Raw genomic sequence first — 16,087 nt, 5'->3', positions numbered from 1 at the left:
AGGAAGGAGTTAGAGCTGATGCAGAGGAAGAATGGAGGTAGGCGAAAGCCACTGTTGAATCCTCTGAGAGATCCGCTCAGACTTGCACGAATCAATCTGTCGTCATCAGAAGGATCTCCATCGACTAGAGCAAGAGAAGGGTGAGTTCAGGCGGCAGTCAGTGTGGAAAAATATGCACATGGTCAACTACGTGTGTAGGAGACATTCGTGGAAATTTCGAGGAAAATTGAGGAATTTCTTATTGGTTTCTGTACACTTCTACTCGAATTCGTATAGAAACTTGTATAATTAGTGAGGAAACTTCTGGTTTCGGCTGACCAAAGCGATCATATATTCCAACACTGGAGGCAGTAGATTGTGAAGGGAATTCGACTTGGTTGTTGTAGCGGCTGCTATAGTGAGAGAGGAGGAGCTCAGACGTCAGCTTGCTGAGGGGAAGAGGAAGGAGGAGACGTGTAAAACGACTGAAGTAATTGCTGAACTTTTTGTTTTTTTTCTGGCAGTCTTGTTTTGTTCTAGGAAGCCTCTAACCAAGTTACTGATTTACAATCCCGCTTGGAGGAGATAACCCAAGACTTGAGCGCATGTCAGCGAGAGCTTGAGGCGTCGAAGGATGAGGTATCCTCCTGGCTCTATAGGAGGCCTCGTATTGATGACCGATGGGGGTGTCAGGTCAGAAGTCTGAGCATGGTGAGGAGCGGAGATGCTGTCGTGAAGCACTTGAGGGCAGAACTTGGGAGGGCGAATAGAACGGTGGGGAAAGCCTTGGGATTTGATGCTCGGATGCACGTCATCGTGTAGGTAGACGAACTTAGGGAAAAATTACGCGAGTCGAAACGGAAACGAACGTCGTTGAAGATGGATGTCGAGCGACTTCGCAGTGGGAAGGCTAGGGACGTCGTAACGCACAGGAAGGGCAGTGTTGGTCAATTTATGTCTGTCCTGTTGCAGTCGTTCATGCAAGCAGTAGAGCAACTGAGGGATGTGGCCAGTAACATGCAGCAGGAGATAGAGAACCATGTGAGACTCTTGAAGATCTGTGGAGGATGTTGTCGTTGGTGAGGTATCCCGTCGGGGTGTTGAGACTTGCGAGGCGCTGCGATGCATGCGGGAGGAGAATGAGCAGCTGCGGGTGGAGCTGGCTTCAGCTAAGCAGGTGGGTAGCGTGCTCGCTGGGTACACTCTTAGTCGTGGTCCCATTTAGGGGGAGAGGAGGGAGGAAGGTGTTGAAGGACTTGAACGAGAAAACGAGTGAATAGTCTGTGGAAATGGTGGAGATTCAGGACGATAACTTCAGGCGACTTCGAGCCGAGTTGGGCCATCGAAGCGCTCGAATACTCTCGTCGCAAGAGGAAGTCCGGAGGCTTCGAAAACAGATGGCGAGGATTATGTTCGAATCGCAGGATGGTGATCAAGGCAATTGCCATACAAACTCGAAGTAGGCCACTGTCGTCTTTGATGAGTTCGAGAGACTGGGTTAAAATAGTAGCACTTGGCTCGACTACAGCACTTCGTTGCACTTGACCTCTTCCCTATTTGGTTTGCTGCAACGCTCCGTCGTCCCATTAGGCTCCTCCCTCATCGGCCGAATACTGCAACACCGACTCCTAAGCGATGGAGGCTTGGGGGAGGCAGGGAAGGTAACTGTTGGGATAGGCTCGTGACAATATCTCGCGGGTTGATAGACTCTATATCGTGATAGGAGGGGACTTATGTGTCAGGAGCAGTGCCGGAGTCGCTACCTTCTTCAGCCTCGCCTCCCATCATAGCTCCTGTCGCTGCGACGAGCGGACAAGTTGCTGGACAAGTCGGTCCATCAGGCATGGGGAAGAGCGATACGTAAGTGCATTATCATCACTGTGAGCAGTCATCGTCATTATTGTCAGACAACCGCGGTCCTCGAGCGGTCGACGACACCACCCGAGTCCTCTATTGAGGCGTCTCTATGGCTCTTCGTACCAGGCCAGGAGCTCGTTCTGAGCTGTCAACATGCTACTATTTAGACTTGCAAGGCGTCAATAAAACTACCAATGGTGTTCCTTTATCCTCAGCTAGGGTCTTGTGTTTGAGTCCTGAGGCTTCAGAGAAGGTCGCTTGCGGAGATCCATCCCGCATGCCCGTGTCACCGGCACCTGACCATTACTCGGGAATTAAGCTCAATGAACGGTTGGTATCACAAGAGCAAGTACTTAATATTTCATCGATTCTGATGGTGATTATCATCAGCTCAGATCGATACGCTGATGAGTGGTAAGAAGGTGGTCCAACTGCGAGACCTGAAGTAAAACGAAGGGGTAACGATAGTTCGACTGATGTTGTAAGGTTCGAAGTGAAGACCAAGGTGGTGGAGCAGGACCGTGTCTTCGTTGGTATGATATTCAAAGTGGGGGCCACTCGTAGTGGTACGTTAGGGCGAGGGAAACTCGCCAGGACAGCACAGTGAGGGGGTATTGCATCGGAGTGGTGTTATGTTTCTCCTAGGTATTGTGATGCTTGGCTGACGGACTTCCATCCTTACAGCCCGACGTGAGGAAGCCCACCGAGACGGGGATGACCTCTCCTGGTCAGTTACGTTCGCGTACGCCTTACAGATAGCGCCGCTGGGATGAAGCTGATGAGAGGAGATGTGTGGTATTTTCTCAACCCAGAGCTCACCCCTGAAGACGATAAAGCGGCTTCAGGAGTATGGGCCGCTTGCGCCGTTGGCGGAGTTGAAGTTTCCTTATTTAGATGGCAGTGACTGCCCCTGTTGCATTGACTGTAGACACTCGAGATAAGATGCTCAAGGTTGGTATAGCGAGTGCGGTGGGGGATTGTACGGCAGTGATGGGGAGTAAAGGCAACCATGGATGCATGTGAGGAGCCTCTATGAGGGTCCTGTATGGGCCGATCAGGTACCCTGTCAACACCGAGCTTGACCGGTCGGGTCTGTGTCATGTCCATCTGGAGGAGTTGAGGTCAAAGTCGTCGAACTCTCGCACTATGACGGGTGCGATTGTGGTCTATACCGGGTCTATCCGAATTGGTCCTCGATGCTAGGAGGACGCCTCCCAATTGGACTGCCGACCAGCCGCTTCTCCACCGAGGTCAAGATGGTGAGTTGCAGGTACTTGGACTTGGATGACTCAGTCTAGCAGGCGGACGCTCTGTTGAGACCTTCGGAAGAAGCTCGGAGATCTAAGAAACTTGAGGAGGCGGTGGAGAAGCAAGGGCAGGTTAAAAACCTGTACACCTCTTCACGGGAAGTTCCTCAGCTAAGCTTATGATGAGAGTTGGCAGGTCCTTGAGGCTCTCTAAACAGCGAGTGACGAGCAGCGAGTGCGCTCGTTCCAATGATGGATACATAAATGCAGTCATTAAGAATTTCAACCCTCAAGAAACAGCTAGCAGCATCGTGCCTTTGCTCGGTTGGTGGTGCCCTTGTCCATGTCGCTACTCATCCACGGTTGTGCAGGGCGAGGCCTTGGGGACTCATCCACAATCGAATTTGTTGTGAATGAGAACGAGTCTCGGCAGCCGTTGGATTCGACCCGGACTTCCGCCCGAAGCCCGCGAGTAGATAAAATCATGCCAGTTGTACCTAAGAACATCACGAAGGCCTGCGACGAGAAGGGCTCTAAATTTTACGAACGTGTTATCCGCATCAAAAAGAAGCTCGAGGGTGATAGCGATGGCCTCTGGGGAACTCTCGTGGAGTCCAATTCAGGATCGAAAACTGACGACATCGAGACCGTCACAATGCTCAAGGAGATCAGCAAAATGAATGATGAAGAATTGCCAGCCGAGATAGGAAAAGCAAAATGCCGTGTGCTGGAGTCTACAGGTTTACAGGTTATCAGGAAATCTGGTATATATTCTGCATTGGAAAAATTGGTAGAGAGTACTTCCTCTGAAGACATCGTGCGCCCTGTAGCTGAAACAGTAACGAAGAAACTGAAGGTGGACTTCGTGGGGATTTCAGATGGTGGTGATGATGATGTTCAGGAACGGTGTGAAGCGGACTTGCAGACCAAGAAGGCCCGTCGTACTGTCGATGTGGCTTCCAAAATGTAACGTATAGATATTGATTTATGATTTATGTAGTTTTTGTATTTTCAGTTCCTCCAGTGGATTCACCTTGACGGACCTGATGGATCGGTGCGTGCGTGGCAATCGAATGATGCCGCAGAGCTCATTGACAACGGGCAAGCGCAAGCGTGAAGATAAGGAAAAAGAAGGTCGTGGACGTGTTAAAAAGAAGCAGCCTAGTGGGCAAGAAGTAGCTCTCGCGAGAAGGGAAGCGCTTTGGTTTGCAGGTACTACGGCCAAGCCAGCTCTGGTCCCTCCTGCCCCGGCAATGTCAGAGGAAGAGCGGACCAGACTGCGAGAAATGAAGTCCATTTTGAAGGGATAGTTGTATAATGCAGACTCTCGTTCATGCGAAAAGCATGCGGTTTCAACCCATCCCAGAGCTTGTTGTGTGTACAGCAGTACGTTCTGTTCCGCCGTGTGCAGTAATCTGGAGTAACGAAGTGACATCCACTATGGTTCTCAACAAATCGTCCAAAATCAGTAGAGAACAGAGCAGAGTATAGATGAGCAGAATTACGTTACGGACCGTTACGGCTCACTTTAACGGTTACGACTCAAGCCCCGTATCTTGAAATTATGGAGTGAGACGGACGGAATTTGCAAGGGAGACGAGTGGTAAATGCGAAATGAGAAATTTGCGGACGGAATGAGTTAGCAACTATTCGAGCTATGGAGGAGTGCATTACAGCGAATGTTTCTGCCACAATTCTAAAAAAGCAGTTCAGCACCAACCGTAAAGTCGTAAGGCTTTTCCGTAACCATAAACTTCTTACGTTACCCACACCGTAACGTGAACCGTAAAAGAACCTTACGCTGCCCATCTATAGAGCAGAGCGGTAATCATGCTTTCTCATACATTAAGTTGAGCGGGAGCCGGGAGAAGAGTGTTCCCAGAAACATTGTCATTCCACGAAATTTTCCGAGATGCCACATCGGCTCTCAACACCTCTTCGATTTAGCAAATGGAAGAACAAGTTAAAACAAAAAAACTCGATTTTATCAGCATTTTTTACGGAATAAGAGCTCACATTCGAAGTGAGAGTTCAAGTCCCGTAAGCCGCTGTGAATTGAGAGTTCGAATTCGTGAATTAAATTCATGAATTCGGAGACTGGAGTTAAAAATTACCGAACACAAGACCGATTTCGACGAACATAAGCTCACTTGCAACGTCACTTCATATACACTATCAAGACAATACAAGGTGTGCAAAGAAAATTCGAGGTACTTCCCACTGTGCACAGTTATTGCGCAGAGTAGGATTCATGAGTGGTTCTCCGGATTCATGTTGGGCCACATCAGAGGGATTAGGTACAACCAAACTCGAACACCGTTCGCCGAATGTGTTTCGAATCTCCGAACATCCCTCGCTGCAAATTCAGTGCTACTGTACTGTTCAACGCTACAGTGCAATCCATTAATTAGTGTCAACACTCGAAACTCAGTCTATAGCACTAAGTCAATGGAGAGTAACTTTTTCATCGAATGATAGTGAGCTTTCATCCGTCGGAATTGAAGTTGTATTCAGTGAGTTTGGACTTTGTTTCTGAACTCATTGATTTCTTTCATTATTTCCAACTTCTATTTGGAATGGTTCACAAACATCATACTTCCGCCTCCAATGCTGATTTCCGTTCTGTGGCTATAGAGTATTCAGTTTCCATTTTTGGCGGTTATTTACTCAACCATACTACACTCAACGCAGTCGACGGTACACATCAAAACTCTATCATTATCTCAAGACAGGTCACTTTAGCGTTACATGCAACATGGGTTTTTCTTCTTCAACTTATAGTACTCACAGCATTATATGCTGCCCTTCTGATACAGGTCGTAATAAACACCTCCCTTCGCTAACAGTTCAGAATGTGTGCCTTGCTCTACCATCCGGCCCCCGGCTATCACTAGTATCAGATCGGCGTTAGTGATAGTCGACAGACGATGAGCTATGATCAGAGTGGTCGGCTTGCTCTTGATACCTGAATAGATCATCGAATTTGTTAATCGAAGTATTCATTTCAAAGAACTCACTGTGACGAGCTCCGCCAACATGTGCTAACTCGTCTAGTGCCTTCTGCACCGCTGCTTCTGATGCCGAATCCAATGCGGAAGTCGCTTCATCCAAAAGTAACAACCTGCGTGGCTCGACTCAGCATCTCTTCGTGTGAAGACTCCCACAATTCAGCCAATAAACTCTCACCTCGGATGACGCATTAGTGCCCGGGCTATAGCAACCCTCTGTTTTTGCCCTCCCGACAGTAGACCGCCTCGAGGGCCCAAACCGGCGTCCCAAGCCACCTTGTTCCCCGCGAAATCATTCATACCAGCCCGGGCGCAGATAGAGAGCATCTCCGGCCGCCCAATTGGAGGGGCCCTGACGAGGAACACCTAGACAGCTGTTGATGCAGCATAGAGCAGTTACCCATAGCGAACGTTTTCCTCCAACGTGAGGTCGAACAGCACAGGCTCTTGGGCAACAAAACCGACTTGCTGCCGCCACCATCCAACATTAACATCATCGAGCCTCGACTGGGACAGTGCTACGAGAATCTAATACGACCACACTGAGCAATGATAGCAAACAGACATATCCCCAACCTGTCCTTCACTCGGGTCATAGAACCTCTGCAGGAGGGCAAAGACTGTAGACTTCCCACCTCCACTCGGACCAACCAGCGCTACTGTCTTACCGGCATCTATGTGGAAGCTGAGATTCTTGAGAATCTGTAAGGAATCGGTTCTTGGGAGAAACTGATCGGGTCAATGACTACCTGCGTATCGGGGCGTTGGGGATAGGCAAACCTCACATCCTTGAAAGTGATGTCGATTCCTTCCGGCATGGACGTATACTGTCAAAAAATGATGACCACCACTATCAAGAGGAACACCCACCTCCGAACCCCAAACGCTGCTGTCTCTCCTGCCAAGCTCGCTTGAGGGATTGATCGAACTCTGACTGTCAAGGAGCTCGAAAACATCGTGGGCCGCCGCCTTGGCCTCCTTCACATCTCCCAGGAATGCAAGGGCTTGCCCGGCTGCCATCGCTGCCAGGAACACGCCCATCAACGACTGTATCATCTCGTGGAACTCCAAACCATCATCTTCGACAAGAGTGGCTCCGTACCTGAGCGGTGATAGAGCCGCCGCCGAGTGCCTGGTAGACTCACCACATGCCTAATGCAATACTGAAGAACATGAGAACTCCTTGAGAAACGCCATACCAGAAACCCGCCCATACCGAAGGTCTCAGCTGCTGCAGCCCAGAATGCAACTGCAATTTTGCAAACCTGTAGGAAGACTCAACGAGTACCACACGAACGAACGAGTTCGCCCTCTCCCCACGCGTTTCGAGTCCACTGCTCCGAAACCAGTGCTCGAATAGTCCGAATATTCTGCACTGCGTCCGAGGCGATCTGGTTAGCCGCAAGACAGTCCGACGCCTTGTTCTTGTCCATCCCTATACCCGCCGCCATTTGCACCGCACCTGCTATCATCAGTGCACATCTCACTGACTCGATTACAAGAGCTACTCAACCTTACCAGCGCCAGCCATGAGCGGCAGCACTGCCATCATGACGAGGGTCAGCTTCCAAGAACCCAGGAAGGCTACTATTAGCCCCGAGAGAAGCGATGCTGCAAACTGACAGTACGCGCCTGCACAGAGATCCGTGCCATGAGGGCTCTAGAGCTCCTACCTAGCTGCACTCCACTGATGGAGTTCATCTTGAGGGCATATGTGCTGAGGGCAGCAGTGAGCTTCCCAGAGGAGTGGTCGGGGTCGTCGAAAAATGCCATGTCCTGAATGATCCAACCCTTCCCATAGCTGGCTCTCGAGTGACTCGCCTGCTCGAGGAACTTAGCGAAGCAGAGACGCCGAATGCGTTTAGTGAGATGCTCTCCAATGAAAGAGAACCCGCCGGTCTGGAGAATGCCGCCAACCAGAGCACACACCGCGAGGATGACGAACCTGTCCAGAATTTTAAGTGCGGGGTTGTAGACCAATTGCGCACCCGATAGATGCCAAAGATACGCCGTCCATCATCTCGTCCATGTCTTCGTTGTAGAAAGCCTTTAAGGCGCGCGACAGTACAAAGCCATTGAGAGGCATAACACAGCCGGACACTATTGCTCCAAAGAGCGCTGGTATGTAGTACAGCCACTGAGGCTTCGACAAGAGCAAGATTCTCGTCCAAGGGATCTGATAGATAGAGCCGAGTACGTCCTAAGTTGTGTGAAGCCTGGCGGGAAATTGAGTTTAGTCGAGAAAAAAACATTTTTTCTTACCCGGTAATTTTTGGCGATCTTTTCCACGCGCTCTCGTTCTCTCTCCTCATCAGTTTTGACCTCCTCAGCTTTAGAGGTTTCATCACATTTTTTGACTGAAACACAGAATCTTAGACCCATGGGAACTAGGCAACCATGCGAGCCACTTACGCTGGACAGACACTGGAGAGTTACCACGATCAGTTCTGAGACAAGATCCATCACAGTGCACTCGTTCGAAGGTGCTCTCTCTCCTACTCTTCTCGAGGAGCATTCGGCCGCGGGTCGGTCGATCTCCTTTCTGCAGTCTGGTCCTGTTGTGCTGATACCAACTTGGCGTACCTCCCATTTGGATTACCTACCAGGCAGGCAGCTATCCTCCTGTTGGAACCATGATTTCAAACAAGGACAGATCTGAGATCTGAGATCTCACCTATCAATTCGTCATGAGTACCCTGCTCCACAAGAGAGCCCGATCCAAGCACAAAGATGGTATCAGAGTTGCGTATAGTGGACAGGCGATGGGCGACTGATATCGTAGTAAGACGGTCAGAACGCTGTAGCCTAAAAATCAGACCAGATGCCCCAATAGAGAATAGGGTTCCCCAAAGGGTCCCGTGAAGGCGATGATCTCCTCACTCATCAATCGTCTCCTGTACCATCTTCTCGCTCTCATTGTCCAAAGCCGATGTCGCCTCATCTAGTAGGAGCACCTGAGTACCAATCGTCACAGTGCAGTGAGCTTTGATTACCTGTGGATTTCTGAGTAATGCCCGAGCTATCGCTACACGTTGCTTCTGGCCTCCCGATATTTGACTACCTCCACCACCAGAGCTCCCACAATACGTATTGTACCCTTCTGGCATAGACGAGATGAAGGAATGGACCTGAGCGTCGGAGAATATAAGTGAACCACTCGAGAGCCATTACGTTAGCTTTCTTGCACGCCATCTCTACTTGCTCGGTGGAAGGGCTGTAAGGCAGCCCATAGCAGAGATTATCGTTGATCGTTCCCGCGAAAAGGATGGGTTCCTGGCCGACGTATCTGTGGAAGACCAGGATCAAAGCTCAGCCGTAACATATATGAGTTGCCACCCAAATATTGATCGAATCGAGTGTGGACTCCCAGCAACAATGCGCAGGTCTTGGCCATTCAGAAGTATCCTTCCGATGACAGGATCGTAGAAGCGTTCAAGTAAGCTGATAATCGTACCTCACCACCGACGCATGTTACACTGTGACAGCCCCCTCAGACGATCTTACTTTTCCCCGAGCCGCTCTCCCCAACAAACGCGACTTTGGTGCCCACTTTGATATCCAGAGATATGCCCTTCAAGACCTGGGCCTCGGGACGAGACGGGTACGTGAAGAAAACGTTGTCAAAGGTGATCGTTTCCATTTTGGGAGGGGTGTACCCAGCAATGGGAGAGCCTGATATTCACCATAACAAGAAGTTAGGCATACCGGGAGCGATGCCGTACCATCGGCGGATGGTGGAGGTAATGAAGGCTCAATCATATCACTCATGTCGTCGACGGCCTCCTGGATGTCCGTAGCCGCTGAGCGACCTATCTGGAATGCCTGCAGAGGCGGGAGGGCTTGGCCCAACCCGAAGGTCCCTAGAGAGGTGATAGGGATGGCCATGGTGGCGGCTTCGTCCAGTACCCATAATAAGTGAGAAAAAAACGGCCAAGACGTCTCCTCCAGTGTAGGGCTTGTCAGTAAAGTCATTAACCACACCATCGCGAACTAACGTTCCTCCATACCTGTCAATCAAACAAGTTCCCAAGTACCCAACAACAAGCCTACCAGAAGGTAATAGCGTAAGCTCCATAAACAGCGCCGAAGGTGAGGCCGAGACCTAGTCCAGACTGCAGACCAAGTTTGGTACCACCTGACGACACCAGCAATACGATCGAGAGAATCGATCAGAGCAGATCACCCTTTCTTGCTTCTTCTAATTTGCATGCATATCGTTCAACTTCACGCCTTTGCGTGCCCATCATAGTTACTGTACGAATTGAACTCAATACCTGTAAACTCCCACTAGGCGGCGGCCAGACCATGATGGTGGTGGTCACCTCCTCAGCCACAGCGCCAGCCTTAGCGTACCAAGTTTGCGACTCGTTGGCTGACTGAGCCATAGCGTATCCCAGAACCGCAGAGGCCCCGATAACAATCGGCATCGACCCTGCCGCCACCAACGATACCTAACTAGGCTCATCCAAGAAACACAAGGACGTTCTCGTTGGTAGGCTTGCAGTCGGCCCACTCTTACCCTCCAGCCTCTCACGAAGCCCATGACGTAGCCGAATATGAACATCGAGGCGTTCACTATGCATACGCCGAGCTTGAAGCCGATGGCATTCTGTACCTGTTCAAGCAATTAAGGTCGCCTCAGTGGTTCAAGACTGGTGAAAAGCGACATGGGGTTACCTTGGAGACATCTTCGGTCATCCTTGTCGGCAACTCTGCGGGAGATATCTTGTCGAACCAGGCCACATCCCGAGAGAGTACTGAACGAACAGTCGCTTTTGCAACGAGTGTGACATGCCGGAGTCACCAGCTTCAAAATATCGTATCCGCATGGTTGTTGCCTGACTCTGTGAGGTAGAAGTCAATACGGAGTGCCATGTGAAGGCGAAGAACAATGCTGCTAGACCGATATACACCTGTACACTGGTCTGACGAAAACCGTTCAACAGAGCTGCTTGTTACCATATAGAGGCATCGCTTCGCCACCTCGTCGACAAAGTCAGCCTCCCCCGTCCCGAGAACGTCTGATGACGAAGTGTCGCACCGACCACATTTTAACAAGCACGATGATCCTACCGACGAGATCGCCAAAGACGAAGGCGAAGAGCGGCATTGCCAAGCCGTGTATCACAGCCGAGATGAGCGCGATAACTGAACAGAACTAGCAGTCAAGCTGGTAGGGACCCGAGAAGCTCACTGATTGATAGCAGCTGTCGTCTTGTGGCAAACCGGAAGAGACTGTAGAAGGGCACCAGGGAAGCGTCAGACGTGCGATGTGATAGCGCTGGAGCCAAGGGTCTCTCCGGGACATCCAGGTCCCCTACAGAGGACTCCACTACAGAGTTGGAGGCGGTCAGCATCAAGGGGATGATAAACCAGGCTGGTGGACGGAAGTGATTAGCGGAACCACGTACATACCGAAACGGCGGATCCGAAACGGGTGGACTTAGGCAACCCGTTTCGACCTGAAACGGGTGCTTCATACCCGACGGAATGCTGAAATGGTGTAAATTCACGCAATTCTTACCATCAGCTCGGTACGACATCAGCAACGAGTGATATCAGTACTAGCTCAAGCAAACTGGGAGAACGCCGAAAAATCCTGCACGTTCTACAATCGCTTTTCAAGTCATAATTCATCTGTAATTCCCTAGTCAAAGACAGCCCATGTCGTATTGCATCAAGACTTTGCCCGAAATCGACTTATGCTCTGAAACTACCCAACATAACAGTGCGTCGGACTGTGACGAATCGGATGTGATCGAACGGAGACTATCAAATCCGACAACCACCGTTTAATCTCTACCATACCCCTTAGTGACAACACAACACCACACGTTGAGCACTTCTAATACACCTACATAGAAACAACTGATAACTCGAACTTTACGAGTGCTTATATTAGGATGAAAGAACAAAGACCTTTAGTTGTCAACTCAGTTTTGCAGCTTACACATCAACGACATCAACCTTGGCGTTCACCTTTTCCTCAGTCGGTTGCCCCTCCTCGTGCCGAATAGCTCCCAGCGTCACGAAGATCACGCCAACGACGAGGAGGTATACACCGACAGCAGCACATACAATATAACCACTGCAGACGTAGAAAATGCCGAGGACAAAATAAAACCATCCCCGACCGAAAAGCTGCCCTAAAAATGCAGCGCTTTCGACCACATTCCTGCATGCTAACGACCCGGGGAAGATTTCAATAAGTAACATCAGTATACTAAAGAGGATGAAAAACACGAGCACGCAGTAGTTGAGCGGTGTTCGGAACAGCGCCATGAAAGTGAACTCGGTGATAGATAAGACCAGAGCGAGAACAGCAGCAACGAAAGCTAAGACTGCGCCGATGACACCAATAACACGAATGAAAGTAGTGCTGTGCGGTGTGGGGTCTTCGAACGCATTACGCATCTGATGAATGAAAATTGTATATCCAAGTTAAAACGGCATGTGTATTCTATCCCACCTTTTCTTTGAAAGAAACGTTAAGCTTACTATCATCTATAGGGCCTTCTTTGACAACAGACATGGAAGAGAAAAACGTGTAACTATCGTAATCGATGGAATGAGTCGCTGATAACTGAATAGCATCAAAACGAAATTTTGGACGTTCTATAGCCTCACGCTAGCGTTACTTGTTATCTGCTAATACACAATGATAAGCCCAACTTAAGTCCTGGCCCCATATGTGTGGTTTAGACTCCCAAACGAACCGCTGTAATCGACAACAATGAAATTAATGGTATCAGACCTAGCGACAACACCGAAATATCAATTCCATCTACTCTTTGAACAATACCTCGTACTATCAGGAGAACAATTTACTTACAGGCTAACCCAACCTCACAGTGACAACACAAAACCTATTGATTATGAACCCTATTGAGAATAGTTATTGAGAGCAACTTGCTCTTACGACTTTGAATCACAGTTCAGCTACAGAGAAAGGATTGCACAATCATTGCTTGCTGACAACAACAAACACTCTCGTACAAAATTTTACGGGTACCGGGTGTTTACGAAGAATAACTTATGAGGAAAACTTCATAATGAGTTTATACATTGGTAGCGCCGTTGAGAGGCTCAGTCATCGACACTTCCTTGCGATGAGTGAAACCCCAAATGCCGAAGATAACAGCAACTGCGATCAGATATAGACCAACAACGAAAGCAATGATGGACGTGAATCCATGTTGCACGCCACCACATGTGAACAGGAGACCAAGATAGAGGTAGAACGAACCACGACCAAGGAGATGACTCAAGAACTTCGCTTGAGAGAAAATGACCTTGGAGAGTTTCGATCCGGGGAACAACTCTATGAAGGTCAGAGCGATACCAAATATCATAAAGAATACACCGAGAATATAGGACAGAGGGTTAGTGACCATGTTGAAGAAATTGAACATACTCAGCAAGCCGGCAACGAACGTAGCAAGAGCAGCCAATACGCCTAGAATACGAATCAAAGCGTTGCTGCCGTTGGTAGTGTCGGACCAAGCTCGAGAGATCTGAAAGAAGTAACTGCATGTACGCATCGAAGTGTAGAATAACTTACTTTCTCTTTCCACGTCAGGTTTGGTTTCATACCAGGAGTAGAAGTAACAGCGGTCATTAAGGAAGATTTGAACGAGTTTTGAAATTCAGATACTGTCAATAACCATACCAATAAAACCCCTCAAAATATGCTACACAAACTCAAACAGATATAACGTGACGGCACCCGATATAAAATCAAAGAATTTGAAAGCCCTCACCAAAGCCAATGAATTTCACTCAATCTTGAGTGGCTAGCACTACTAGCGTGGCAGACTTCGCGTCAGATACAATCGATTACAATGGCGTAGCAAGTGCGACGTGTGACGCATTCATGTTACACACTTCATTGAACAAATCTGTATCCTCATGGACACGAACACAACAACTACAGCCAAGCCTTCCTTTACAGATAAGGTAGCGAACCATCCACGTTATAGTGGCCGCTCAGACGTTGCAACTTCGAAGTTGTAAATTGGTCTCCTCTCAAAATTCTCATTGAAAACTACTCTTGGAAACTTTTCCTTTAATATACCATCCGCGACATTACGCGGACTCCAGAGCCGCCAGCATTGGCGTTGACTGTATTTTCCCATCTATTCAGGCTCGATCAGCATGGAGTGGTCTCATTGGCGAAGACTCCAACCCTATAATGAAGATTGCCGGAATCATTGCGGCCTTCTTAATCGCTCTTATCGCCTTCTTCGGTTTCTTCAGATTCTTCAACATCGTAAGATCACAGTGATATACCCGAATCACACGTTTATGTTTTCCAACTAGTAGTAGTAGTAGTAGTAGTAGTAGTAGTAGTAGCAGTAGTAGTAGTAGTAGTAGTAGTAGTAGTAGTAGTAGTAGTAGTAGTAGTAGTAGTAGAAGCAGTAGTAGAAGCAGTAGAAGCAGTAGAAGCAGTAGTAGTAGTAGTAGTAGTGGTAGTAGTAGTAGTAGTAGTAGTAGTAGTAGTAGTAGTAGTAGTAGTAGTAGTAGTAGTAGTAGTAGTAGTAGTAGTAGTAGCGGACGTCAATTCTCCCTTGTCACACGTCCTTTCTCAGGTGCTTAGCCCACTATCGTACATGTTATCCATATTTTATATAATAATTGGACTCGCTCTCCTAGCAGTCGAAATAGCTCCAACATGGTTCTTATCGAAATTCCTGCTGAAGTGGGCGCCTTTCCTTGGTACCCTCATAGGCCGAGGTTTGGTGTACCTCTATATAGGGCTGCTCTATGTAACAGGCGGCGCCCAAGCCGGAGTTACCTCTTGGACCTACCTGATCATCGGCATCTATCTACTTGTGGTAGCAGTAGCCAACTTCGTGATCGGTTACATCGAGAGCAGGGGAGCTCCCATGCCTAACAGCAACGTGTAAATACGCTGGATAACTTGGAACGCTCAAGATGCTTCTGCTGTAAGCGTTTTTCTGTGAGTACAAATACCTTTGAAGACGATTTTCATGGTTTAAGTTGCGCTGTTGTGCTTAGAAAAGAAACTTTTGCGGCTAAGAACCTACGTGATATCACCATCTAATGAACCGCTCGTTTTCTCTGCGCATAGTTTTCCGATCCTTGTACGGCTTCATATAGTAAGTACTTGTCGATATCAATGGTAGCACCGCAATCATCAACTATCGGGGCCCAGAGCTTCACTCCAGGCGAGCGTCCTCAGCCAACTGGCTTCAAGGCTAGGGTAAGAACATGGTCATCAGCAGCAACTTTCTCGAGGTCATCCTAGAGGTGTGTAGGTACAGAACTTGTGGAGTAAAGCCATTGATGGTGACCCGTTCTTCATACGTATCCTAGGGTGCCTGGCGGCTATCGGTATCATTATAGTGTCGATACTCAGTTGCTTCAATTTCGCTAACTCGGTAAGTGGGGTTATAACACGAACTATTCCTGTGGGCTTGTTTAGGATCTCTTACTCTCTCGCAGGTCCTCAACCCGCTAACCTACATCCTTATAGTCTTCTATCTAATATTCGGCATCATCCTCTGCTTCATCGAGATTCTACCAAGTTCCGGTATCACGAGTTGGTTCATCGAGCGCGCCACCTTCCTGGGGACTCTTATGGGCCGAAGTCTGGTGTACCTCTACCTGGGTCTTCTGTTCATCGGTGGCGGCTCGCAAAATGGAGCTTCCTCATGGGCTTACATCGTACTTGGAATCTATCTCGTTGTTGTCGCGATCATTTTCATGATCACAGGGTGGAGGATGAGGTCTAGCAGAGAGACCAACTCCTTGCCAAACAGTCGGGTGTAGAAGTCTACTAGTATCGATCTATCACTTAGCAGTTAGTCGTATCAGTCTCAATGACTTTTTTGTATCATCCTGTCTTAGTTTTCAAGAGATGCGCGAGTTGTGTTGGTCAGTCTCCAGCTAACTCGGTTTATCAAGCTATAGTCTCGCCGCTGTTGGTGTGACTGTTCACTATCAACTAAGCGCAAGAACTGGCTCGGCTGTTAT

The 16,087-nt window shown here is 48.7% G+C and overlaps 8 protein-coding genes across 8 annotated transcripts in view; 5 read left to right on the top strand and 3 right to left on the bottom strand.

The window, feature by feature from the left end:
• The window catches only part of Pmar_PMAR002934 (two component sensor histidine kinase, putative), a gene marked incomplete at both ends in the record, with an annotated part of 5,490 nt that extends 4,235 nt beyond the window's left edge, over positions 1-1,255 (top strand). The window contains 8 exons of the mRNA XM_002768100.1: positions 110-140; positions 387-469; positions 520-618; positions 673-753; positions 802-900; positions 952-1,020; positions 1,064-1,156; positions 1,205-1,255. Of these exons, the coding sequence (XP_002768146.1) occupies positions 110-140; positions 387-469; positions 520-618; positions 673-753; positions 802-900; positions 952-1,020; positions 1,064-1,156; positions 1,205-1,255 (606 nt within the window). The remainder of the gene's footprint in view (positions 1-109; positions 141-386; positions 470-519; positions 619-672; positions 754-801; positions 901-951; positions 1,021-1,063; positions 1,157-1,204) is intronic.
• Positions 1,256-2,113: 858 nt separating this feature from the next.
• Positions 2,114-3,039, top strand: Pmar_PMAR002933 (hypothetical protein; the record flags this gene model as incomplete). The annotated part of the gene is made up of 7 exons (XM_002768099.1): positions 2,114-2,185; positions 2,232-2,281; positions 2,323-2,439; positions 2,482-2,526; positions 2,569-2,683; positions 2,731-2,855; positions 2,895-3,039. 7 exons carry the CDS (start codon positions 2,114-2,116, stop codon positions 3,037-3,039), a joined length of 669 nt encoding a protein of 222 aa, XP_002768145.1.
• Positions 3,040-3,400: 361 nt separating this feature from the next.
• Pmar_PMAR002932 (hypothetical protein) lies at positions 3,401-4,442 on the top strand. The gene is made up of 4 exons (XM_002768098.1): positions 3,401-3,939; positions 3,985-4,049; positions 4,099-4,247; positions 4,296-4,442. Exons 1-4 carry the CDS (start codon positions 3,427-3,429, stop codon positions 4,391-4,393), a joined length of 825 nt encoding a protein of 274 aa, XP_002768144.1. The 5' UTR covers positions 3,401-3,426; the 3' UTR covers positions 4,394-4,442.
• Positions 4,443-5,875: 1,433 nt separating this feature from the next.
• Positions 5,876-11,448, bottom strand: Pmar_PMAR002931 (Multidrug resistance protein, putative; the record flags this gene model as incomplete). Its single annotated transcript, XM_002768097.1, has 33 exons — positions 5,876-6,048; positions 6,101-6,204; positions 6,270-6,443; positions 6,492-6,619; positions 6,668-6,793; positions 6,841-6,899; positions 6,970-7,193; positions 7,237-7,356; positions 7,412-7,553; positions 7,610-7,723; positions 7,765-7,867; positions 7,913-8,036; positions 8,080-8,267; positions 8,354-8,448; positions 8,504-8,538; positions 8,591-8,690; positions 8,766-8,896; positions 8,972-9,045; positions 9,085-9,219; positions 9,263-9,377; positions 9,428-9,545; positions 9,596-9,763; positions 9,814-9,951; positions 9,998-10,098; positions 10,142-10,226; positions 10,275-10,365; positions 10,414-10,542; positions 10,611-10,706; positions 10,769-10,848; positions 10,896-11,004; positions 11,051-11,112; positions 11,165-11,239; positions 11,286-11,448. The coding sequence occupies 33 exons, from the start codon at positions 11,446-11,448 to the stop codon at positions 5,876-5,878; spliced, it is 3,879 nt and encodes a 1,292-aa protein (XP_002768143.1).
• Positions 11,449-12,037: 589 nt separating this feature from the next.
• Pmar_PMAR002930 (hypothetical protein) lies at positions 12,038-12,623 on the bottom strand (the record flags this gene model as incomplete). Its single annotated transcript, XM_002768096.1, has 2 exons — positions 12,038-12,505; positions 12,561-12,623. The coding sequence occupies 2 exons, from the start codon at positions 12,621-12,623 to the stop codon at positions 12,038-12,040; spliced, it is 531 nt and encodes a 176-aa protein (XP_002768142.1).
• A 341-nt stretch (positions 12,624-12,964) lies between these two features.
• On the bottom strand, positions 12,965-13,749 carry Pmar_PMAR002929 (conserved hypothetical protein). Its single transcript, XM_002768095.1, has 2 exons — positions 13,653-13,749; positions 12,965-13,605 (listed from the first exon to the last, which is right to left on the bottom strand). Exons 1-2 carry the CDS (start codon positions 13,707-13,709, stop codon positions 13,150-13,152), a joined length of 513 nt encoding a protein of 170 aa, XP_002768141.1. The 5' UTR covers positions 13,710-13,749; the 3' UTR covers positions 12,965-13,149.
• Positions 13,750-13,985: 236 nt separating this feature from the next.
• Positions 13,986-15,088, top strand: Pmar_PMAR002928 (hypothetical protein). Its single transcript, XM_002768094.1, has 3 exons — positions 13,986-14,047; positions 14,235-14,360; positions 14,680-15,088. The coding sequence occupies exons 1-3, from the start codon at positions 14,000-14,002 to the stop codon at positions 14,995-14,997; spliced, it is 492 nt and encodes a 163-aa protein (XP_002768140.1). The 5' UTR covers positions 13,986-13,999; the 3' UTR covers positions 14,998-15,088.
• Positions 15,089-15,230: 142 nt separating this feature from the next.
• Positions 15,231-15,968, top strand: Pmar_PMAR002927 (hypothetical protein; the record flags this gene model as incomplete). Its single annotated transcript, XM_002768093.1, has 3 exons — positions 15,231-15,314; positions 15,370-15,492; positions 15,557-15,968. The coding sequence occupies 3 exons, from the start codon at positions 15,231-15,233 to the stop codon at positions 15,881-15,883; spliced, it is 534 nt and encodes a 177-aa protein (XP_002768139.1). The 3' UTR covers positions 15,884-15,968.
• Between the last annotated feature and the right edge of the window lie 119 nt (positions 15,969-16,087).

This window comes from Perkinsus marinus (genome assembly GCF_000006405.1).
Source record: "Perkinsus marinus ATCC 50983 genomic scaffold scf_1104296969090, whole genome shotgun sequence".
In the NCBI taxonomy this organism is placed as follows: domain Eukaryota; phylum Perkinsozoa; order Perkinsida; family Perkinsidae; genus Perkinsus; species Perkinsus marinus.
This window is presented reverse-complemented; position numbering and strand designations above follow the sequence as displayed.